At 35.5% G+C, this 25,119-nt stretch overlaps 1 protein-coding gene across 1 annotated transcript in view; it reads right to left on the reverse strand.

Annotated features, from left to right (window-relative positions):
- The window catches only part of THUMPD2 (THUMP domain containing 2), a 45,495-nt gene extending 23,344 nt beyond the window's left edge, over window positions 1-22,151 (reverse strand). Inside the window, exons 1-5 of the mRNA XM_003758340.4 lie at window positions 21,943-22,151; window positions 17,333-17,468; window positions 6,455-6,855; window positions 3,544-3,621; window positions 1,783-1,835 (exon numbers count right to left, since the gene is read on the reverse strand). Coding sequence (XP_003758388.3) covers window positions 1,783-1,835; window positions 3,544-3,621; window positions 6,455-6,855; window positions 17,333-17,468; window positions 21,943-22,092 — 818 coding nt within the window. The 5' untranslated portion in view covers window positions 22,093-22,151. The remainder of the gene's footprint in view (window positions 1-1,782; window positions 1,836-3,543; window positions 3,622-6,454; window positions 6,856-17,332; window positions 17,469-21,942) is intronic.
- Between the last annotated feature and the right edge of the window lie 2,968 nt (window positions 22,152-25,119).

A 25,119-nucleotide genomic window follows, 5' to 3' on the forward strand; every position in this document is an offset into this window, starting at 1 on the left:
GCCTATATTAAGACCAATGAAGCCATATGACTTCACTGAATTAAAAATATCTGGGAGCTCTGAATGACTATTTGCTGTAGATACTGTAGACAGATTTCATCCGCCAGGAAGGAGCCTGAATTAGATCCCCAGTCTCAAACTGTACTCTGACCTGAGGTCTACCCTGTGGCCTAGTTTTTCTGATCAAATGAAGACATATGTGAATGAACAAAGCTTTGTGAGGAGAAGCAAAGATTTAGAGAGCAATGGTCAAAATGGACAGGCTGTAAAAACTGAAGACAAACATGAAATGCGAGTTTGAGAATATTGGATTTCATGTAGTTATTGAAAAGAAACATAGAGACAGAAGGGACCTCAGAAGACCCCTTTCTATAATATATTCAGAAAGATATCATTCGGCTTCTACTTGATCCTGTTGGGTTAAAAGGACCTCAGTACCCAGTTAATTTTTTAAAAGTTCTACATTTTGGAAATTCTTCTAAGCACTGGGCCTCCTGGGAACTTCTATCCCCATGGTCTTATTTCTCTCACTGGTACTATATAACTCTTTCTGTTACATGACACTCCTTAGACATATTGAAGGCAGCCATAACAAGTCTTCTAAGTTCTCTCCCCAGTTATCAATCTGTGTGTGACTTGCTTTAGGAATATCTTTATTATTTTGGTCTCAGTTCTTTGGAAAAAATATACCCTATTAATATCCTAAAAAGTGATGCCTCCAATGGAATCCAGTGCTCCAGGTGATAATCTCACAAATACACATAGATGACCTCCTTTTTGGTTCCAAACATTATGCTTTTATTAAGCTGAAGATTGCAATGATTCTTTTGGCAGTCAAAGCATATAGCTAAGTGTGGGAAAAAGCAAAAAATTAAAAATGCATCTTTGATGTTAGAAGATTGTTCTATAGGTACCCATGAAATCAAAATTTTCACTATATCATTTCTGCAACAGTATCTCATATTCTTTATAACACTTTAATCCATAAGTTGAATCATGTAGTAACAGTGGGAGGCATGGTAAAAATATTCTACCATATTGATCCCAGTTTTTCTGGACACATTCTATAATTGTCCAACAAAAAAAAAAGTTGTGCACTCTTAAAGAGAGTCTTTGATTCTGCAACTGCTGCTGACTACTTATATTCACTCCTGACTTTTTTTACTTTAGTGGTGTCATGTACAATACAATATGAAATATCTTGAATAATTTTCCAGATAACTGCAGTAGGAATTATTATTATCTTTATTATATTTATAGTAACATGACAGTATTCTACTGTATAACAAAGAAAAATTATATTTAGATTTTCCAAAGAATTGGAAAATTTTCTACAATCCTTTCCAAAAAATTACAATGCATCAGATTTGGCAATGAGTGCTAATGGCCCCAACAACTGCATTGTAAATTCAATTTTTAATAAATGCTTGCTATCTCTATAAGTAAAAACTTATGCACACATGCTTTTCTAATTCAGCTTGCATCTATAATTTTCCAAATTAATGAATAATAAAAAATACTTTAGACATTAGATATAATTTATCAATGTCATCAATGTAATTCATAGCTCTGTTATCCAAATTTTTATGCTCTAAAATAACAAACAAAATAATAACTATATATTCCCAGAGTATTTTAAAGGCATATACAAAGCATGAAATATCAAACCTTAATATCATCTAATATCAAATTAGTCTTCTTTGCTACAAAGTACATGGAGTTAATGACTTTAAAAAGATGCTGAACTTAGAAAATCCTGAAGCATAAAATATAAGCATCTACCTGAAAATAGGAATCCCCACGACGGAGTAAGTGTCATTTAGATGTACAAATATCTGAAAGAGCAAACATAGAAATAAGATTAAAAAACAGAACTTCACTCTTAGGGGTTCTCAGTGGCAACTTGAATGTTTAGCTTTGTGTGCATGAGACCTATATTTTAAGAGGAAAGTCAAAGATATTTAGGACTATACAGTATAATAAAAACATCTTATTCACAGTTTTTTTTTTCTTCAAGCAAAGGTTTCAGTTAAATTATACATCTATTTTATAGGTAAAAAGTTAAAACTATTAGAAATTTATATATTAGTATAGGTGGGAACAATTCAATATGAAAAATATTTAAAGCTAGGTACCTGGAACATAAAGACAAATAATGCATGGATCTGGTTCTCAAGAAGCTCACATTTTAATGGAATAGAGGATACACACAGAAAGCTCTCATTTTTCCTTGCAATGTAGTTGTTATGTACAAAATAGAGATATAGGCAAATGTTATGAAAAACCAGTGGGGAGCATCACTGTAAACTGGATTAGAGACAGCTTTACAGCTGAAATAGCTACTATAAAGTCCATTCCAGATAAAAGATGAGAGGACAGAAATAGCATGAGTAAAAGCATCGAGACAGAAGAAAATAAAGTAAAAACAAAGGAATGTTGATTCATTTTGTTTAGTTGGAACAGAGTATGTGAAGGTGAATTGTATGAGATAAAGCTAGGGAGGCATTAAGATTTCATATAGAGCGTTTTCAGTACCAGTTCAGCAACTACTATTTCTCTTGGTAAGTAATATAGAATCACTGAAGGTGATTTAGTAAGGGAGTGATATGATCAGAATATGCAAGTTATATACATAGTGTGAAGTTATATGCATTCCCAAGACTCAACGAATGTTTAGTGAATGAATTTGGGGTACTTGGGGACTCAGGAATGATCTACCTGGAGGAGATCTCTGCACAACTCAGGTGTACAGTCCTAAATAAGAGGTCCTGCAAGGCTATGGCTAAAATAGCTCCTCAGTGCCTGCCACAGGCTCTGTGTAGTCCTCAGAATTTTCTGAGGTTTCTCCATACCTGCTGGATAATCAACAATCTATTTGAAACTCAATGGTACAACATTTTTTTTTTTTAATCAGTCAGCTGCTTTTTATCGTTAACCTATTCTTATCATATTCTGTTTAGATTCTATTTCAGAGTTATTGTGGATAATTTGCTCATCTTTCTACTCCTTTCACTCCTCCCTTCCAAATGTGACCAAACAGGATTCTTCTTCCTATAACCAGTAGCCTACACCCTGGCTTGGTACAAAGAACATGTTTTCAGTTGGGTGAGACATCACTTCATTTTTAACTGGGCGTGTCAAATAAATAAGTCTTTGGATTAATGAAACATTAAAGTTACCTAACTGTGGCCATTTTATTTGATGCTGTCAGAACAATAATAAAAGGCTTTTTTTTATAAGGAACATTTCTTAATGTCTATTGGGGGTGGTGAATACTCCAAATGGACTCTATTGCGTCAATACTAGTTCCCAATTGTGAATAAACAGATTAAGTCCATATTTTGTTGAGAAACTTTTTACAATGCAAACCACCAAAGTTAACCACATTCTCTATTACTAATGAAAACAACTTTTTGCTTCTGCATAGCTATGCTCTTAAAAAAAATCCTAAAATAGAGAAAATAAAATTATACAACTACCCAACAATGTCAGTTTAAAAATAAAGTTTTAAATGTATTAAATTTTTTTTTAAATGTTCATTACCTCTAAACTGGGGTTTCTCAAATCTGCTTTCCAACCAAACTCTTTTATAAGAGTAGTTCCAATTACTCTTCCCACCTCCTGGAAAAGTAGCAGTTAAGGAAAAGATTAAACTATTAAGAATGAAGATTTTAGCTTAAAGATATAGCCAAAAACTAATGGTATATATAAGAAAGGTTGGAATATGTGATGAAAATATATAATGCCAAAACATTTCCTATAAGAGTTGCATTAACACACACACACACACACACACACACACAACACTCAGGCACTACATGCAAGTGCTATATCTAACAAGCCATAATCAAAATTAGTTTTGTCTACCTAACAACTTAATCATTTGATGAATTCATCTGCAGCTTTTACAATTCCTTCAAGAAATGATTTTAAAAGGGATACTTCCTTTAACCAGCACCGAAATACAGACCCTTACAAATCTTTAATTTTGATACAATAGCCTTGTCTTTTGACTTGGTAGAAAGTTGTGTCCACAAGGAAGCACCATTCACAGAGAAAACTTTTCATAGAGCAGATTCTCAGTTGTAAATGATCTGGAGGTCATATCTACCTTCCTCAATTGACATGTTAGGAAGCTGGGGCATGAATAGAACCTAAAAGGTCAAAATTGCCCAGGGAGTCATAGAAGTGGAATTCTGTCTCCAAATCTCCATCTCTTTCCACTACAGAATATAAAAAAGAAAGGTGATTTTCCTGGGGGAAGAATGGTGGTGGCAGCATGCAGGGCTACAGTGAAAGCTGTATTGGAATCAGAGAACCTGGGTTCCAATCCCAGCTTGGCTGTTCTCCACCTGTGGGTCCTAGGGAAGATCTTTGAAGCTCTTGGTGTCACATTTTTTTTTTTTTTTTCATCTGGAATATGAGAAGCTTAAACAAGGTGATCTTCAAGGCTCCTTCCAATTCTAAATCTTTGGTCTTTGCTGTATTGAATTTGCTTCTGAATACATGAAAGACTAAATCACAGGATGGCCAATCTGATAACTCCGGATGTCTAAAAAATTGATGGGAGTCGGCCACATGGGAGTTCAACTCCAGTCATTTGTGTCTCTTATGAATGGAGTTGAAGTACTGGGTTGGTGCTGCCATGTGTCCAGTTTCATGGTTATGAATATACAACATTATCTGGTTGCCTCCTAAGGGTCCAAACTATGACACTTTTAAGGAGCCGAGATATGGAGGACACTGTTTTGTGTCTTCTCAGTAGTCCTATTAGACAGCAAATAGTTAACATTGCCCACATAATATAGTTTTAAGGCCCAGGCAGCAGAGCATCATTGACCAGGTGGCTTCAGTTTCTGACAACACAAACTCCAGTGTATACATTCCATTTTAATTACAATAGCTGAGAAAAATGTCCAAAAGGCCTTCAAAGAATCACATTAATGGGAGGAAACTAGTGCATTTAAAAAATGACACAAGGTGCTTTTCCTGTCATCAATGTAATAATACAACAATAGCTAGCATTTTATAGGTTTGCAAAACATTTTTCATATTATACCTCATTATATCCTCATAACAATTGTGTTATGAACTGCATTTTAGAGGTGAGGAAACTGAAGTTGAGAGAACTTAAGTGACTTGCCTAGGATCCAATGGCAAGGAAATATCTGAGGCAGCATTTGAATTCAGATTATTTTGCCTCTAAATTCAGTGCTTTATCTAGCAGCTAAAGTATTGTGCAAATAATTTGTCTTATATAAATAATACAACTTTCCAGCAGAAAATTGTTAATAGTAATTACAGAGTGGGCATTTTATTGAAAAGAGGAAGAGGATTATTAAAATGGAGGTTTGGCAAAGACAAGATCTAACTTAGTTTCAATTGATCAAGGATGGACAGAAGCAGCTACACCCAAAGAAAGAACACTAGGAAATGAATGTAAACTGCCTGCATTTTTGTTCTTCTTCCCGGGTTATTTTTATGTTCTAAATCCAATTCTCCCTGAGCAACAAGAAAACTGTTCGGTTCTGCACACATATATTGTATCCAAGATCTACTATAATCTATTTAACATGTATAGGACTGCTTGCCATCTTGGGGAGAGGGTGGAAGGAGGGAGGGGGAAAATCGGAACAGAAGTGAGTGCAAGGGATAATGTTGTAAAAAATTACCCTGGCATGGGTTCTGTCAATAAAAAGTTATTTAATAAAAAAAAAAATGGAGGTTTGGTTGGGGAGGAAGCTAAAGGAGAAGAATTGCTATAAAAGTAGTTCAGAGGATACTCCTGGGGGAAAATCCACTCAGCAGGTGGAAAAGCCAGTTAAACTTTAAGATGCCTGTACTATTAATAGTTGTTCAATACAATCTGAAATGGTGTCTGTCTGCCAGAGATCTTGGTCCTATTTCTGAGGAAACAGAAGGTCTAACACTTTTATTCAGCTATTTCCTCCCTGTCCTTTCAAACAGATGGGAAACAATGCCTCAAAAGACTCAATCCTTTCATTTGTGAACTGAGATCCTTAGGGACTGGGAGACTTCTAGACTGACAGCTGAGTGCTTCATGTGGCTCATTCTATCAGATCAGGACCGCTCAGCCATGCTCACATCATCTGACAAATTGCCTTTCTTATATCTTTCTCCTCCCCACATTCCATAGTCCACATTCCTGGAATCATAATTAATCCTAGTTTAATAAATAAATCAATCTACACTTCTACCATTCTATTTAGTATCTTAGGGATTTTTTTTTTTTTATTTTTCCCTTTTGGAGCATAAGCTCTGAGGGCAGGAGCTATCTCCCCTTTTGTGTTTGTACTCCACAATTTGGTACAGTGCTTGGCTCATAAAAATGCTTAATAAATGCTACTTTTCATTCATTCAAACTGCATAATTTAATTTTTCTTCAAAAAGGAAGGTTTTTGGGGAAGGAGTAAGGAAGAAAAGGAATACCTACCTCTGTAGTAAATATTTTTCCAACTTTTCCACTACACCGACAAGAAACTCTGAAAGTAAGTTTGTCCTGGTGATGTTCAACTTCCTTCTCCTCATCATTTTTGGACTTTTCTTCTTGAAAAATTTCTTTTTCAGTTATTAGATCTTTTTTCTCTTGTATCGAGTCATCTTTTTGCTTTTCCAGCTGACATTCTGTATCTTCTGGCATCATTAGTGTTTGTTCTATTTTAAATTTCTTAGTAATTATATTTTCATTTTCTTCTGTCTTCCTTTTGGGGGGTTTAGATACTCCAGATGGAAGTTTTTCTTCCAATTCAAGAAGACTTTTCCAAATTGAAACAGCACGTATCCAACACCTGGGATCCCCAGTTATAAGTCTTTGAATTTCATTAAGTGTTTTTCCTAAATAAATGCAAATGTCTTATTTTAATTTATGTTTATACTTTAAAGATAGCATAAAATATTAACAAATCATTTTCTTGAAGCCAAACATACTAGTGACATGGCTAACCATTTTATTGTTCTCTGGGATTTAAATTACACTATTAAGATGCAATACAGGATCAAGATCAATAGATACTAGGATTTGAATCTAAACAGTTGTCTTCTAGGATGTGCAACTTAGGTTAACTGATTCTTTGAAATTAGATCACTCATAATGAATTAGATTCTGTATGACATAAAAGGATAACATTTTTTGAAAATTCAAATATTTAGATTCCACACTATAAGCAGATTATATCAAACTATTTTCAGAATAATAAATGAGTTTAGGAACTCTATGGCTACATTAGGAATTGTTCACTTAAAACAATCTAATAAAGAGAGTGAAGGCTTTTATAAAAGTACAGAGAAAAATCCAGAGAACATTGTAAAGTTGTAAAACGTTGACAGTGCCATAACACATCAGAAGGATAACTTATTCTTGTAAAAAAATTATTTTCAGTTCCAAATTCTCTCCCTCTTTTCACATCCTCTCTCACCTACTGGGAAAGTACCCATTTTGCACAAAGGCATGCAAAACATATTTCTGCAAAGCATCATCTGAAATTTTAAAAAAGAATGTTTCAATCTGCTCTCAGAGTCCACCAGTTCTCTATCTGGAAGTGAATAGCATTCTATATCAGAGGTCCTTTGTAATTTTGGTGGATCATTGTATTGATTAGTGTGAATAAGTCACAGTTGATCATTATCACAATATTGTTGTGTAGATTGTTCTGTTGGTTTAATACACTTCACTTTGCAACAAACTCATGTTTTTATGGAACTATCTATTCACTGTTTCTATATATAGCACAACAGTATTCTCCATCACATTCACACACCAAAATTTGTTCAGTCATTCTCCATTTGATGGGTATTCCTTTAATTTCTAATTCTTTGCCACCACAAAAGAGCTGCTATAAATCTATACACACAGATCTTTTTTCTTTTTTTAAAAAAAATCTCCTTGGGAACCTGTTAGCCTATTTCTAGGTCAAAGGATAGTTTTATAGCCCTTTTATAGTTCAAAATTATTCTGCAAATTTTTGGACTAGTTCACAGCTGCAATATTGATACATTATTTTCCCACATCCCTTCTAATATGTTTTGTTCTTTTTTTGTCACTGTAGCCAATCTGATGAATGTGAAATAGTACCTCAAAGTTATTTTAATTTTCATTTTTCTAATTATTAGTGATTTAGAGAATTTTTTATATTATCATTGATGATTTTGATCTTCTGAAAACTGTTTATTCTATCAATTAAAAAATGGCTATTAAAAATAAATTTAGCTTGATTTTCTATATATTTGAGAATTTGAAACTCTTTATTAGAAATTTGTTAGTATTTTCCCATTTCCTGCTCTCCTATTCCCTAATTCTGGCTGCATGGATTTTGTTTATGCAAAAAACCTTTTTAATTTTATGTAATCAGAATTATCCATTTTATCTACCATGAAATTATCTATCTCTTGGTGACAGACTCTTTCCCTATGCATAGATCTAACAAGTAATTTCTTCCATGCTCCTCTAATTTGCTTATAATATCACCCTTTCTGTCTAAATCATGGACCCATTTGAAGCTTATCATGAGAGATTCTATGCGTAATTTCTGCTATACTACTTTCCAGTTTATCCAGTTTTTATGCTCTAATAACATGGTCAGTTTTTGTGAAGGTGCCATGCATGACAGAGAAAAAAGTTATAATTCTCACTATTCCTATTAAATATTCCCCAGACTTATTTCATGTCAACTTTTCTAAAATTCTATTCATCTAGCTTCTTATTATTTTAGGATTATAGCTTTATCTAGGGAATGAGGGTCTAGAGATCACTCACTAACATAGTTTTACTATTTCCTCTATTTCCTATCTTCCATTTTAACTTTTCCTTCAAGCATTATGATGCTATACTACTGTTTCATATATGTTCAGTATTGAACTTAATTCATTGTCCAATCTATATTTTAGAAAAATGTTTTCCTGATTATCTTTAATTAGGTTTTCCTGTTTTCTTTGCCTAAGACTATGATTGCTAATACTGCCTTTTTTATTTCATACCATAATATATTCTGCTCCAGTGCCTTAAGCTGATTCTTTTTTTTTTCTGTTTTGAGTGTGGTTCTTGTAAACAATAGGTTAGATTCTGGTTTCCAATACATTTTGCTATTCTTTCCCATTTTATGGGTGAGTTCATCTCACTTACAGACACAGTGATGATTGCTGTGTTTCTCTCCATTTTATTTTCTTCTGTTTATCCATCTTTTTACTCTAATCCCTCCTCAAAAGTCTATTTTACTTCCAGCCATTCCCTCCTTATTACTTTGTTCTTATTATTACCTTCCCCCCCTTCTTTTCTCTTTCTCTTTCTATTTCTCTGTGGGGTAAGATGAATTCAGATGAGAGTGAGATTCCAGTGCAACACATTCCTCCTCTACTGTAAAAATTCTTCCTTATGTTTTTTTTTTTTTACATCAGAAAATTTTCCCTATTCTTCCTCTCTTTGCCCTATTCCTAATATACTTCTCTTTCACAATTTTCCACTTTTCTGGGTTCATCTTAACATAATAGACTTATACCCATACTCTCTATGTAAGTAGCCACTTTATAACTGCCCAAATGATGATAAAATTCCCTCCCCATATGATAATGTAAATAGTTTATAACTTTATTAAATCCTTTATGATTTTTCATAAATGTTTACCTTTTTATGTTTCTCTTGAGAACTGTGTTTGAATTTCAAATTTTCTATTCAGTACTGTCTTTTCCTCCTGGTTCTCATTTCCCTTAGCATCACTTCATGTAAGTTTCTCAATGCCTCTCTGAAATCATCTCACTGGCTGTTTCTTATAGAACAATAATATTCCATAACATTCATATACCATAATTTATTCAACTATTCTCCAAGTGATGGGCATTCACTCAGTTTCCAGTTTCTTGACACTACAAAGAGGGCTGCCACAAACATTTTTGCACATGTGGGTCCCTTTCCCTCCTTTAAGATCTCTTTGGGATATAAGCCCAGTAGAAACACTTCTGAGTCAAAGGGTATGCCCAGTTTGGTAACTTTTTGTGCATAGTTCCAAATTTCTCTCCAGAATGGCTAGATCTGTTTACAATTCTGCCAACAATGTATCAGTGTCCCAGTTTTCCCACATCCCCTCCAACATTCATCATCTTTTCCTGTCGTCTTAGCCAATCTAAGAGGTGTGTAGTGGTATCTCAGAGTTGTCTTTGGAGCACTTTTTCATATGATTAGAAATGGTTTTAATTTCTTCATATCCTTTGATATGAAAATTGTTCATATCCTTTGAACATTTATCACCAATTAAAATTTTAAAACAGTGAGCTTCAGTGAGCTTTTGTACCTTTTAAAAAGATCATTTGGCCAATTCTTTTTTTAAGAAGTCAAAAAAACCACCCCAAAAAACTAATACCAATTCTACAAAATTTTAAACAACTTTTGCCAAGCTATTAATTCTATTTTCATAATTTTCTTGCAGTACTATAATTTCTTTTCCCAATTTTTTTCTATTATGCTTATTTGATATTTTAAAAGTTGATTTATTTTTCTTCTTTAAAATTTTTTTCTTTTGGGGAAGGTAAGTCATATATTGGATAGAGAGCCCAACCTGGAGTTCAAATCTGAACTTTTATATGTGTGACCTTGAGTAAGTCAATTAATCCTTTTTGTCTCTCTTTCCTCATTTGTAAAATGAGTTGGACAAAGAAATGGCAAGCCAATCCAGTGTCTTTGCCAAGAAAACACCAAATGGTGTCCTAAATGGTTGGATACAACTAAAATCAGTGAACCACAAAAATAATTGTCTTTACCTTTTAGGTATTCTTGTCAGGCTTGTGTCCAATTTGCATTTTTGTTTGAGGCTTTGCTTGTAAATAGTTTCAAGTCATTGTCTTCACTTGAATTTGTTATCACAATAAATTTTTATGGACAGTTATTATTATTATTATTATTATTTTTGGTTGTTGTTGTTGCTTCCTCCAGTTCATTTCTAGACCCTGGACCTTATATTAGAGTTGGGCTCTCCTTTACTCTGGGTTAGGGGAAATGTGTGGCCCAATCTCTTGAATTTTATGGCCTGTTGCTTTCAGTTAGGTCTTGAGGCTTCTAAGTTTTTCCAAGGTGCTGTGAATCCACGGAGAATCCTAGTCTATACTTTGGTTAGCACTCTGATCTTTAACCAGGTAGATTCATAACTCATACCACTTCTGCCATGCCCCATTCTAAGATATCTAAGATCTCTTTCTATCTTCTCAAATTCCTCTGGGCTAGAAAAATGACCCATTGTGCCTTTTATTGGTTTTCCCACTCAGAATTTGATTTGATAAGCTTTTAAAAGTTGTTGGAGGAATGTGTTAGAAGAGCTGGGCAAAAATGCTCACTTTACTCTACCTATCTGCTATCCATGATAACTTACACTTAGTGATAACAAAGGATTCCCACTTTTATCCAGAATGGTCCTAAGTTTCACAGAGAAGATATTTGTGTGTTTTTAAAAAGAGATACTGATGAGTTCTGCATAGGCAAATCAATATATGCAGTATTTTGTAAATGCTAGAAGAATTTTCCCTTGTTAAAATTGTATACTAGCAATTTTGTATTGAAGCTTATTTTCCTAGATAAGATTCTAGATAAGTAAAGATTAATATTTCAAGGGTCTAAACTTTTTAATTTAGGCCTTTTTGTTATATCAAATTTCTCTGCTTTTGTAAATAGATGTCTTTGAGTTGGAGCTAACTATTCACAAGAATATTAATTACCTTCAGAACCCTGGCTAGCTAGTACTTTTTCTTAACATAAACTCTGGGTTTAATATTTTTTCTTTCAATTAATAAGCACTTATTTTTTTCCCCTCCAATCTCTTCTTTTTCACATCTTCCTCAAAAAAAAAAAAAAAAAAAAAAAGAAAGAAACAAAACAAAACAAAATAAAGACCTTGTATCAAACATGCATAGGCAAGCAAATTTCCATGTTGGTGATGCTCTTATAGTTCTGGGCCTTAATCCCAGTCATCCTGCCAGATTCAAAACTCAGGCCTTGAAGGATCAAACATAAAGAATGCTGGTAGAATAATGAGTAAGAAGGCTGGACTGACTTTGGGGATGTACAACCTCTAGGTACCGACTTTATTTACAAAATGGCCAATATCATACTCTCTATATGTTGCATATGTGAAAAGCCAATGAGGTCAAGTATAAAGTGATTTTGTAAATTTTAAAGTATCATATAAGTATAGACTATTATTACAGATTAACAATAGGCCAGAAAATCTAACCAGTTAGAATGATGTTTCTATGAGAAAATATGCTAGGAATTCCAAACAACTGCTTTCCAAACAAACTTTGCAATTGGAACTATTCATACACTAGTGTTAAATTTAATAATCCTGAGGGAAGACAAATATCTATGCAGAGAGGATACGATTTTCCTTCCAGGGTCAGCAAATGTTAATTATCTCTTCTGAAGCTGTTTAAAGTCAATTCTTTCTTTTAATGCTGATCATCAAGCTCTCATGGTATCAAGATGTGGAGGCTGGGTATGTTTGTGAGCAGGTTTAGAGAAGGGTTTGAGTGGGTAGAGGAGGAGAGAAGGACAAGAGAGCAAAAAAAGAACATGGATCAGTCAGTTAGTGAACCAGAGGAGTGAAAAAGGGTATATGACATGTGAAACACGGAAGCCTTAGCACTCCAGAAGAAAGTGCTTGCATGGGAATTTGTGGTAGTGAGGGGAAAGTGGGTCTGGAGACCACCTCACAGAGCTCTGGATTCTGCTGCCCTTCCTTGCAGGGATAATAGCATTTGAGGAGGCAGAGAAGATAGTCCTGGCAGGTGGAGCTAGCCCATGGGCAGGAAGAAACCTTCAGACCCAAGGTTCGAGGTGAGAATGTACAGGTATCACTCTCTGCCAGTTGGTGGCTCTCTGGATATGAAACTTAATGTCAGTTTTTCTTGATGACTTGAAGCAATCATTAGGATCAGTGGAGGAAGTATGTTGTGATGGAAAAAAAGTGGAGTTGGAAGGAAAAGGTCCAACTTCACATCTCAGCATTACCATATTATACCTTATGACCTTGTGTTATGAGTCAGAACTTGAAACAAGGTGTTAACTCAATGGAGTTGATAGAAACAATGCTTATGTTTACACCTTTGAGAGTTCACACATTAGCTCACATATTAGTTCACAAGTTTGGGAGATTTCAGGATTCAGTATGAGATTCACAAGTTTACACCTCCACAATCCCACTCTCTTAGAGGAAGAGTCAACATTTGGGTTCACACCTTTAAGAGATCATATATAAGGAGCTCCTGGAGTCAGTTGAGAGGAGAACCAAGATTCAGAGAGAGCTGGAGGCTGAAGATGGAAGACAAGCTGCAAGAGCTCTTGGAACCAAGGAGGGAGATAGGTCTCCAAGAAAACTAACTGGGCTATTTTGAAGGAGACAATAAAGGAGTTAAACTTTTAATACCTGGTTGCATTTGAGGTGATTATTACTTGGAACTGAAACTAAGACTGTCTCCAGAACACCTCTCCCCCACCCCTCATATTTTAGAAAAGAAGAGAATACTACAATCTTGGATCAGATTTCAGTTTCTTTATCTGTAAAAAGAGGAAGATTAGATTAGATGACCTCTAAGGTCCCTTCCAGGGGGAGGATGGAGGATCTGATTATTTCTGATTGAAAACAATACACTTACACTGAAGTTCCCTAAAACTTATTTACTTGTACATCTTTCTTTGATAGCTTTATTTCTTGTTATCTGAATCATTATTGATATAGTCAAGTAAATTTACTAGCTCTGTGGAAAGTAAGTGGTAAGCCACTTACTTTCTGGGTCTCAGGTACCTTAACTGCAAAACAGGGATGATAATCATGCATTACTTTTCTCACACAGTTTTGAGGATCAAGTGTGATAAGGTATGTGATATGATTGGAAATTTGAGAATAGACATAATATAGTGTTATGCACAATTAATTACTGAGTTAAAAGAGTCTTTGAAGTAATTTTCTCATATCTTTAATTTAAAAAACTCATTTTTTAGTATCCTTTGATTCTAAAAATCTGATATTCAATTTTTTTTTTCTTATTTCAGTCAGCAATATAACCACTTCAACCTCTTCTTGGCTTGACCCCACTTTTAGTTTTCTTGTTTCAATTTTACAGAGGGGATTTAGGGGAGAAATCATATGATTTTAAGTATTCTGAAGATCCTGTATTTAAATAGTCAAATTGTATTTTGCAAGTACTAGCTTAAGCGAGACTTCATTGTGGCTATCCATTTACTTTCAGATCACTATGGCATTAATTACTTGAGAGCACTAGTCTTCTGAGTCTTGTTCATCCTTTGTTTTCACAGAGCACCAATGACATCACAGAGGATGTCTTGACTTGTGGCAAAGGGGATTTAAGTGAGGCAGAGTTGCCCAAAGTCAGCCTCTTTCTTCCTGAGTCATTAAAGGCCAGTGACAAAACAAAAGTCAGGATGCCTGAGGATGACTCAGGTTGCTTCGATATCTGACCAATCTCTAAGGGCTCCACAGTCATGCTTCAGCTGCCAGACTTCTGGGTACCAAATAACTGAAGTTTACTGTCCTGCATTTTATTCAGTTATTTAATTCATCAATTAAAATTTGCTCAGCTGGGTTTAATGGGACGGTTCTAAGCATTAGGTTAATAAGATTTAGAGCTGGAAGGACCCTTGGGGCTTCATCTAATCCATTCACTTCATTTTACCGATGAAGGAACTAAGACTCAGAGAGCTCCAGGAGGTCACAGAGGGGATCGAGTCAGAATCTGAAGTAAGACTTTACTCCAAATCCAGTGTTCTTTTTATTTCACCATGGTACCACCAGTTTTAAGATGTAAAATACAATTATCTTTAAGACATATCTAATTTTACTCAAGTGACCATACATACATACTTTTAAAACAGTGGTTTCTGAAAATAGCATACAGAAAGCCTTGGTGGTTCCCAAGATTCTGTCATGGACTCAGTAAAGTGATTATTATAATTACACAAAGACATCTTAATATAGTAAATGCTGATACATAAAATCTACATAAACAAAATTTTTTGGGGGGGTTCCCCCAATTTTAAGAGTATAAAGGGGTTTCATGACTAAAATTTTGAGAACCACTGATTTAGAGGATATCAGATTTTAATAGGAATGATTACAATTTCATAATATGGAATGAATCACAGATCAATCTTTGAGGGTAGAGAGGCAACATAGTATAAAGAAAAGATGCCTCACAATAATTAGGTTAAAATTTATAGATATTCAAATCATGATTAATACACCCATATAAGTGAATTCATGAATCTTAAAAATATAGGAAAATATATTTGACATTTTATTTATTAACAAACTATCTCCAGAAATGTATTTTGCAGTAAACATTTAAAAATGGAATGTTTTAATATTTCAAAGATTTGTGATTCTGTTGGCATTTATTTCTCTGATGAAAGGTATAAGAACTCTGTATCTTAGGAAATGACTTTAAGACAGTGCTATACCCAAAACACACACCTACAGGTATGTAAATGAGGTAGATAATGAATAGAATGTTAAAAAAAAAAAAAAGAAAAAAAGTCTTTGGGAATGATAAATGCTTCCAAGCACTTTATCACCCTCTTGCCTAGACTATATCAAGTGCTTCTTACCACATCTCTTCACACAAGAATTTACTCTCTTACAATTTGTCATCCACAGAACTTCCAAAGTAATATTCACAAAGCATAGGTCTTATTGTGTCATTCTACTTAATACCTGACATACAGCAGGCTCTTAGTAATTGTTGACAGACTGACTTTTGGTGGATTCCAGTAGCTTCCTATTTCTTCCAAAATCAAATGCAAATTCTGTTTGTCATTTAAAGGTCCATTACAAGCTGATTGCTCCTTCATTTGTCTATTCAATATTAGATTGATGAATTGCAAAGGTAATTGAATTCGGCTGGTATGATTTTTATTCTTCATCATGTCCTCTGACCTTCTTGCTGCTCTTCTCACGTTGCACTCCATTTCTGATCCTGGTACCTAGAGCACTAGATGGATCCTTGAGCCTGGAAGCCTCTCCCTGCTTGTCTCTGTCTCTCAGACATCCTAGTTTGTTTCCCTCAAAACTCAGTTCCCATGCTACTTCCTATGGTAAGCCTTTCCTCTTCTCTCTCAGTTACTGCTTCTCCCACCCAATTATGCTGTTATTTGTTTTTTTGTAGATTTCATACACATATGTATTTATTTATATTTACTAAGAATTTACTATGTGAGAAGGACTATGCTTAATGCTGCCTCCCTTACAGAATGTAATATTCTTGAAAAAGAAGAATATAGTCTTTAAATAAATTAAAATTTTTTTTGAAAGAAAAAAGTTACCAATAATCAAAACTACTGAGAAGTGGAAAGGCTTCCTTTCTGAATAGAGGTCTTCAAGGAAAGGAGAGAGACTTGTTAGTTTATGTTGTAGAGGGAAGTCTTTACTGAAGTGTAAATTGTACTAGATGGACTCCAAGGCTCTTGTGAACTCAGATATTCAGTGATTTCATAATCTGGGAAAAAATTATACTCTCAAACTTAAGTCACTAGTGTCAAAAGCCCAAAATTAAATTTCTTCTTTCTTAGCACCACATTTGATTTATTGCAGAGGCCTAGGTTAAACAGCCCTTGTCAGCCTTTCATTCCTCCTGCTACTCACCTGTCCTATATCAGTTAGAAAACTTGGACCTTCCTGATCCATGATTCAGAGATAAGATGTAGTAATTACAACAGAACAGTGAGGAAAACACTATTGGCTATATTCTTTGAAGTGGGGATGGAGAGTTAAGCCCCTGCCTGACATTGAGGTTTCTGACCACCTCTTCTGTAAAAAGAAATTTGATCATAAATCTCAGTGATCAAAGTGACTGCATTATATGGGCAATGATTCCTATGATTATTATAACAGGGACAGCTCCTCACCTTATCCTCCCATCTCCCAATCTTCCCAATAATGTTTGAAAAGGTCACAGTCATAGAATCTAAAAGTTGGAATTTCAGAGATACACTGAATTTTTTTTTGCCCATATTTGCCCAAGGAACCCCTCAACAATACACCCAATAAGAGTTATCCAGCCTTTGTTCAAAGACCTTTAGAGAAGAGAATAGGCTCCTGGGGCTCCTAGTTCTCAATTCCCAGGGGCCTGGTTGGGGTAAAGGAGAAGATGGATGTATAGGAGTAGATCTGCTATAATAAATGGGCTCACAGGCCATATTATCCCCACAATGTGAAAAATAAATAACAAAAGTTAGGGTTGTTACAAATTTGAGATAAGGTGGTGTTTTAAAAGAAAAATCCTCAAGGACAGTAGATATTATTAGATATTAGATAGATCATACCTTTACTTCCAGAAGAAATGATAAGGGGAGATTGCCTTTTAAGCAGCAAGAATAGTCTTTCTGCAGATTTTAGTTGCTTCATGATTGTTAAGCCAGAATTGGTAGTGAAAAAAACCTTCCCTGAAATATACTCAACCTAATGAAAAAGAAAAATACAGTTGCTGTTACTCTAGTACTTGAAATTTTGCTTTTTTCTTAAACACACACACATATAGAATTTATGATAAATATTACTGATAGATATTTAAATAATAAATTTCAAGAAATAAAAATAAGTCATTTATTTTTATATAGTGTCTTAAGCTTTATAAACCACTTTACTAACAATAAGCCTGCTAAATAAGTAGTGCCAATGTTATTACCCCCATTTTAGGTATTAAAAAAAAACAAAACTAAGGCTTTCAGAATTTGAGACAGAGTAAAATAGATAGCATTTACATAGTGCTTTGAAGTTTTCAAAGTGATTTACAAATATCTCATCTTATCCTCACAATAACCTTGAAAGGTGCTGTTATTGTTATTTAGTCATTTTTCAGTCATGTCTGATTCATCATTACCCCATTTGGGGTATTCTTGGCAAAGATACTGGAGTGGTTTGCCATTTCCTTCTCAAGCTCATTTTACAGAGGAGGAACTGAGGCAAATGGGGTGAAGTGACTTGCCCAGGGTTGCAATACACACACACAGACACACAGTCACACAAACAAAATTGAAGACATGACAAAAAGAGGCAGTGTCTTATTCAATAGCATACCAGACCTATAGTCAGAGAGAAAGATCACATGAGAAAAGAGTCATGAAATGCTTTGCAAACTTTGAAGTGATATGCAAGTCAGCCCATGTCATACACAGCCAATTAAAAAAAATATTCAGAAGGGCCATATTAAATATTTTACTGGAAATAAGCTGATTAAAGATTTACTGGTTCCATAAAACACCTACTTCACTAGTTAATATGGTTAATAACACAAAATTCTGAAGCTTCTTTATTTCATTTATATTTATTTATTTTATTTATATTTATTTATTTTAAAAGAAATCATCATTTTAGCATTTATATAGCACTTCAAGGTTTGTAAACAACTTGACATAATATTTCTCTTGATCCTTCTAATGCTACCAATACCTTCATTTTAAACATGAGGAAACTGAGACTGGCAGTGGTTATAAGTGACTTGTCCAAGATCACACACTATTGTCTGGAACAAGTTTTAAATTCAGAGTTCCTGAATCCAAGTCATGAATATTTACAAATATTTTCTCATTTGATTTTCACAACCATCCTGGAAGGTTGATATTATTGGCTTCTGACAACTGAGGAAGCTAAGACAGACAGAATAAATGACTTGTCCAGGATCACATAGCTGGTAAGTGCTCGAGGTGGGATTTGAACTTATCCTGACAAGTGGCCTAGCAGCTGCCTGAAAGCATTTCTCAATACATCAATACAAAGTCCCTAAAGTTCCTAAAAAGATTTGTGTAGAAGACACAGTTTAAGGTTCCAATATGAGGGCAGACTTAGAAACATTATCAGGTTTAAGGTTTCACCCTCTTCCTTTTTTTTTTTTTTTGCAGCTGAAAGAGCTTTAAACCGAATACTAAGGAGGATTGCATGGATGGCAACAGAAACCAGCTGCTAAGCTTAAAGCTTACTTGAACTGATCATTTATTTTTAGTCACAAGACTTAAGTAAAAGGTGCCAGCTTAGTGTATTTTCATCCTAATATTTGCTGCTTGAAAACTTATTTATATAGATGTAATTTGTTTTCCTCCATTTGGGAATACAGCCAATAACCACTAAAGCCCAAGCCAAGCTGCTTTTATGTCTAGCACTTTCAAAGATGATACAACAATGCTGTTATCCAAGTGCTAACACTTTGAAGCAGCTGGCATGTTTGCTTTTATCCTGAAAATCACAGATTTAAGACCAAAGCAGAAAATTAAATGGAGATCCAAGTCAAAAAAAATCACCACCTGAAGTACCAGAAACCAAATCCATAGTCAGGTCTTGTGACTTCCTAAATGTAGGTGAGCTCCTGGGGAGGAGACTGCCTCCACAAATACAACTGAAAGCATGTTTTTCACTTAATGTTTTAGAGAGAAGTAACAAGTTACATGGCTTGCTCAAGGTCACAAAGTTAGTATGAGTCAGAAGCAGAATCTAAATTGCAAGGCAAGATTTCTATTTCTTCAAGTTGTCTCATCTTAAATTAATTTTTAATTAAATACAAGGTAAGTTAGTGCTTTCAAAGTTTCATAAATTAAAAGGCACAATTTGATCTGAAGAGGTTTAATATGGAAATATGTTTTGCATGACTCCTTATCATCTTAGAGAGGGGAAAGAGAAAGAGGAAAGAAGAAAATTTGGAACGAATTTCTTTTTTTTTAATGAATATTAAAAATTGTCTTTATATGTAATTGGAAAAAATAAAATGCTATTAAAAAATAACTTTTTCCTAACTGTTAGATGACCTGGGTGCTAAGAAACAGGACTGATGTATTTATTTCAGTACAACTTGGTGCTGAAAATAAAAAAAACAAAAACAAAAACACTTTTTTCCTCCATTGTGGCTTTATGCTGAAATTAGTCAACTTTAAAAAAGAAAAGAAAAAGCATCTAATCCACTAGATTTTACAGACATTGATTTAAATTTAAAATTTAAATAATCAGCCTGATTGAACTATTCTAATTCAGATCGTTGGTTTTCTAGTATTTTTCCAGAGCTTAAACTTGATACCTTGCATATCATTAATGCTCAATAAATATTAAATGAATGAATGAGAGAGAATAATGTTTCTTTCTTTTGATAATCCTTTATGTACTCCTAGGCTAAATCAATACATAATATTCTATTTTTCAGGTTAAATAATTTCAACTACTTTAACATTGTTATTCTTTTATCATTTTTGCTGCATTTCTTTGAACCCTCTAAAATTTTCCACAATGCCTCTTATAATTCAGTGACCAAACACCTATGTACCAGTCTAATGAGGCTTTCATCAATGCCACTGAATGATGGTTATCTTTCTAGCAGTACAAGTTTAAATTGCAGAAACACAAATCACTTTTTATCATGATGTTCTGATCTTACTTGTTATTCATGGATTCCAGAAATATCTTCCCTTTTATGGATTCTCAAAAGAATTGTTTCTTAAGGGCTAGAAAGTTACATATATAAATGCCTCGCTTTTAAAGTAACAGCAAAACATAGTTTCTATATTCAGGTTACATTTTAGCATGACATGTAGACCTTTTGGTATTTGCTAAAGTGTTTTTGGATAGCTGTTTTTATGTAACCAGCTCTGACAAGTTTTTAATTGTCTACACTTCTGCTATCCAGCTTTTACAAGACTGTCTGAGTAGTTTTCCAAATAGACTGTTCTAAAATGTCATTTTTTTACTCAACAAATTTATCAGTGGCTCCCTATTGTTTGTTGGACAAAACATAAATTTCTGATTCTGGTCTTCAACGTACTTCCTTCCCTTCCAACTTAACTATCTAGTTAATATCACATAACTAATCTTCATCTATTTTACACTGAAGTCCAGACTTGAAAACTATTCCCTTTTTCCCATCCTACCCTCTCTTATCTGTGCCTTTGTTCATGTTGTCCCCCATGTCTGAAATCTGCCATCTCTATCCCCCAATCTAATTTATTAAGCTCTGATGCCCAATTCAGATGTTATCTATTTCACAAATCCAGCCCTGCCATCTCTGACCTCTCATAAATAGGATCTCAAATTTTTTGTAGCATTTTGGACTTTCCACTACCCTACATTATCTCTATAGCCTTTCTCCGGTACTGGACCAAACTCCACAAACATGAGATTGAAGTGAAAAAGTCTTTGTACCCCCAAGGTTTTGTATTTACTTTATAGGTAAGTTTTGTTGAATTATTTTATAAAGAATTCACTGGGCAAATAATCCACTGCAATCCAGTGATTTTCCTCAAGAGCAGGGCTGGCCACTGATCAAGTCACCCCCTAACTCAATAAATTGCAATGACTCTATTACTTCTAGGATCAAATACAAAACGCTTTTTTTGGCCTTCAAAGCCCACAATAGTGCAGCTGACCTCTACCTTCCCAGGCTTCTTACACCTATCCTCAACATGGAACTTTCCATCCAAGGACATCGCTCTTATCCAATAACAAGACACTTCATTCTCGAGCTCTGTTAATTACTTCTTATTCATCCTGCTTGGTTTCTATAAATTTTGTTTTCATATCTCTTGGAGGAGGCGGATTATCTTTTGCCTCTCCATGCAGTCCTCAGCATTGGGCAGAACGCTTGGCACACGGTTGCTGTCCTTTGTTCTTAAAGTTTAAGTTCCTTGAGGGCAGGGGCTCTCTTAGCCTAGGTATGATAGGCACTTGGCACAGACCACGTGCTCCGCAGGAGCTCCTCCCTCCCCATCCCAGGTTGCTAGGATGCTGGTACAGTTGGGTTCTCAAGAGGGAGCCAATAGTAAGCGGCCTGCGGCTCAGACCGAGAAGGGGAGGAGTTCCGGCTCACGCACCGAGGCCCCGCCCCCTGCGCAGACTTCCTACAACGGGGCGGGGTTGCACCAGGTACCCCACGGGGGTGCTGGGGAAGGAGGGAACTCACCTCCGTCGCTGCCAGGCGGGCTTGGACTTCCCGCGTGAGGAAGGACTCCAGGCCCCGGCCGACAGTACAGAAATAACGCGCCCCCGTCTGAAGCGGTGACAGGGGTTCTCCCGAGGATGGAGGCCTCTCCTCGGGCTCCAGGGCCGCCATGACTCCCCGCAGAAACACGGTCCGGGCGCGCGGGGAGGGGGGAGGGGGAGAAGGGGAGAGCCGCGCGGTCCCGACGCTCTCGGGTCACGTGGTGCTCTGAGCGCGCGCCGGAAGCAAGGGGAGGGAGAAGGAGAGAAAGGAACCCTGGGAGAGAGAAGTATTTTCAGTTCATAGTAAAATGAAATCAACACTAAGTAGGCAAATCATTGTGCTGCGCTCCAGGATTACAAAAAGCCTTGCTCGCAAACAGATTAATGCGAAGTAAGGCTTGGAAAGTCAAAAGAACTAACCAGACCGCGAGCGACAGAAAAACTGAGGACACTTTTAATTGGGTAGAACTGGAGTGCCTGAGCCGGGCTGGAAGGGAGAGAAGGATTCTGGGAGCACAACGCCCATGAATATTAGTTTTTTTTTTTTTAAATATTGACAGAACCCATGCCAGGGTAATTTTTTTTTTTTTTTACAACATTATCCCTTGCACTCACTTCTGTTCCGATTTTTCCCCCCTCTCCCTCCACCCCCTCCCCCAGATGGCAAGCAGTCCTATACATGTTAAATATGTCGCAGTGTATCCTAGATACAATGTATGTGTGCAGAACCAAACAGTTCTCTTGTTGCTCAGGGAGAATTGGATTCAGAAGGTAAAAATAACCCGGGAAGAAGAACAAAAATGCAAACAGTTTACATTCATTTCCTAGTGTTATTTCTTTGGGTGTAGCTGCTTCTGTCCATCCTTGATCAATTGAAACTGAGTTATATCTTCTCTTTGTCGAAGAAATCCACTTCCACCAGAATACATCCTCATACAGTATTGTTATTGAGGTATATAATGATCTCCTGGTTCTGCTCATTTCACTCAGCATCAGTTCATGTAAGTCTCTCCAAGCCTCTCTGTATTCCTCCTGCTGGTCATTTCTTATAGAACAATAATATTCCATAATGAATGTTAGTTTTGAGGGAAAAAACACTTCAATTTGATAGCAATGCAGAGTGAGTCCCAGGAAGTAATTGAAAAGAAGTTTATGAGTTAAATTAATTTGAGGTGTGAACAGTAACGTTTTTGTGACTAGAATTCAGGAGAGGTCATAAAGGTCAATTAGTCAATTTCTCCACCTCCAGTTTTATAATTGGAGAAACTGAGGCCCATAGATATTAAGTGATACACAAAGACACCCAGGTAATAAGTGACAGCTTGGCCACAAATCCAGTGATTATATAAACATATACACACACACACACACATATATACATATATATATATATATGTATGTAGGTATATATGCACATATATATGAAAATGGGGACGTTATATATGTGTGTATGTTTGTTGTGTGATTTTATATCAAAGTTATTTGTGTAGAAATAGGAATAAATGAGAAATCACTGTAACTGTAGGAAAATAGAAGAGATTGGTACAGAACAGATGCCTTGGAAGAAACCTGTCCTTAGTGAGAGATAGATGATGAACCAGCAGATGGAAGGTGGAGCAATAAATTCCTCCCAAAGCTTCTCTTTACAGAGGTCTCAGATTTTTCCAATGAGCTTTATTTTACATCAGTTCTGCTTGATTTCAGTTCCACTAACATTATGACTCCCATTCCCCATCCACTCCTTCTACCCAGCCCTCTTTTGTGTGTAACCCATTAGATTGTAAGATTCTGTCTTTTATTTATTTGTATTCTCAATGCTTTACACAATGCCTGACATGTAGTAAGCGCTTAATAAATGTATTTTGTCTAGGAAAAGATGATGTCAGAGAATGCTGGAAGAAAGGGTGGTCCATAGTGTTGAAAGCTGCAGAGAGATCATGGAAGATGGAGACTTCATTGGGATTAAACAATGAAAGAAGTCACAGGCAATTTTAGAGAAAGCAAATTTCATTTAGTTTAGTTTCTAAGGGGATAAGAAATAAGTAAATGATAAGAAAATGGAGGCCACGAGTATAGATAACTTTAGGATTTTGGCCATGAAAAGAAGAAGAGGTATAGGATGGTAGAGTAGAAAACGGTCAAGGGAGTGTTTGCTAAGAATGGGAGAAATCTATTTATCTTATAAGATTGTGGGGATCAAAATAATATTTGTAAAGTGCTTAGTATAGTGCTTGGCACATAGTGCTGTATAAATGCTAGTTGTTACTATCCATCATAATCTGTACAAGTTTGTAGGCAGCAGGGAAAAACGCCAGTAGGTAGGGAGAAATTCAAGATGAGAGATTGATCAAAGTTCCAAAGGAGACTGGAAGGGATAGGACAAAGGAGACAGAAGAATTAGCCTTTGCAAGGGGAAAGACTATTGATTTTCTGGAACTATAGCAAAGAAAGAAAAGATTGAAGAAGAGGTGCAGAAGTTTTGAGGTATATAGTAGAGATGAGAGAGCCTGAAATGTGTGGCCTGGATTTTCTTGAAAAAGTAGGATGTGAGATTAACTTCTGAAAGGGGAACGAAGGGGCTGTATTATTTGGGGCTTAGAACAAGGTTAGTGCCAGATTTCCCTACTTTGACATGGAATACCAGTGTTAACTTTTAAGAGTTATCTTTTTGTAGCTTGTTGTTTTAAACTTGTATGTTTCCATGTTGTGTTAGCAGTAAAATTTCTTTTAAAACCTAAAGAAGACCTATTTGTTGATTTCAGGGAGCAAGCAAGGGAGATTTAAAAAAACAAAACAAAACCTTTCCCATTATTCATAGAAGAAAGGGAAAGAATAATGATAACTCATATTCATGTGAGAGGTAGAAGGTACTCATACTAGTACCTGGTTTTACACAGCTGTCAGGATCTGGGGATGTGGCTGTCACCCAGCATCATTTATTATACATACCACTCAATATTAAAAGATACTATAGACTATCTGCCAAATTCTCTGTGCTTCTTTCAGATTCTTGAAATTTAGCTGGCTGCCCTTCAGCCCTCTGCTTTCCTCCTTTATGAGTAGTGTCAACACTCTTGCATTAGTCTAGGTTTTGCATCATCTAATTGAACACTATGGCTTGAACCTCAAAACTGCTTAGAAAAACTCCTCTTCATCT

Source organism: Sarcophilus harrisii, chromosome 2 (genome assembly GCF_902635505.1).
Source record: "Sarcophilus harrisii chromosome 2, mSarHar1.11, whole genome shotgun sequence".
Lineage (NCBI taxonomy): Eukaryota > Metazoa > Chordata > Mammalia > Dasyuromorphia > Dasyuridae > Sarcophilus > Sarcophilus harrisii.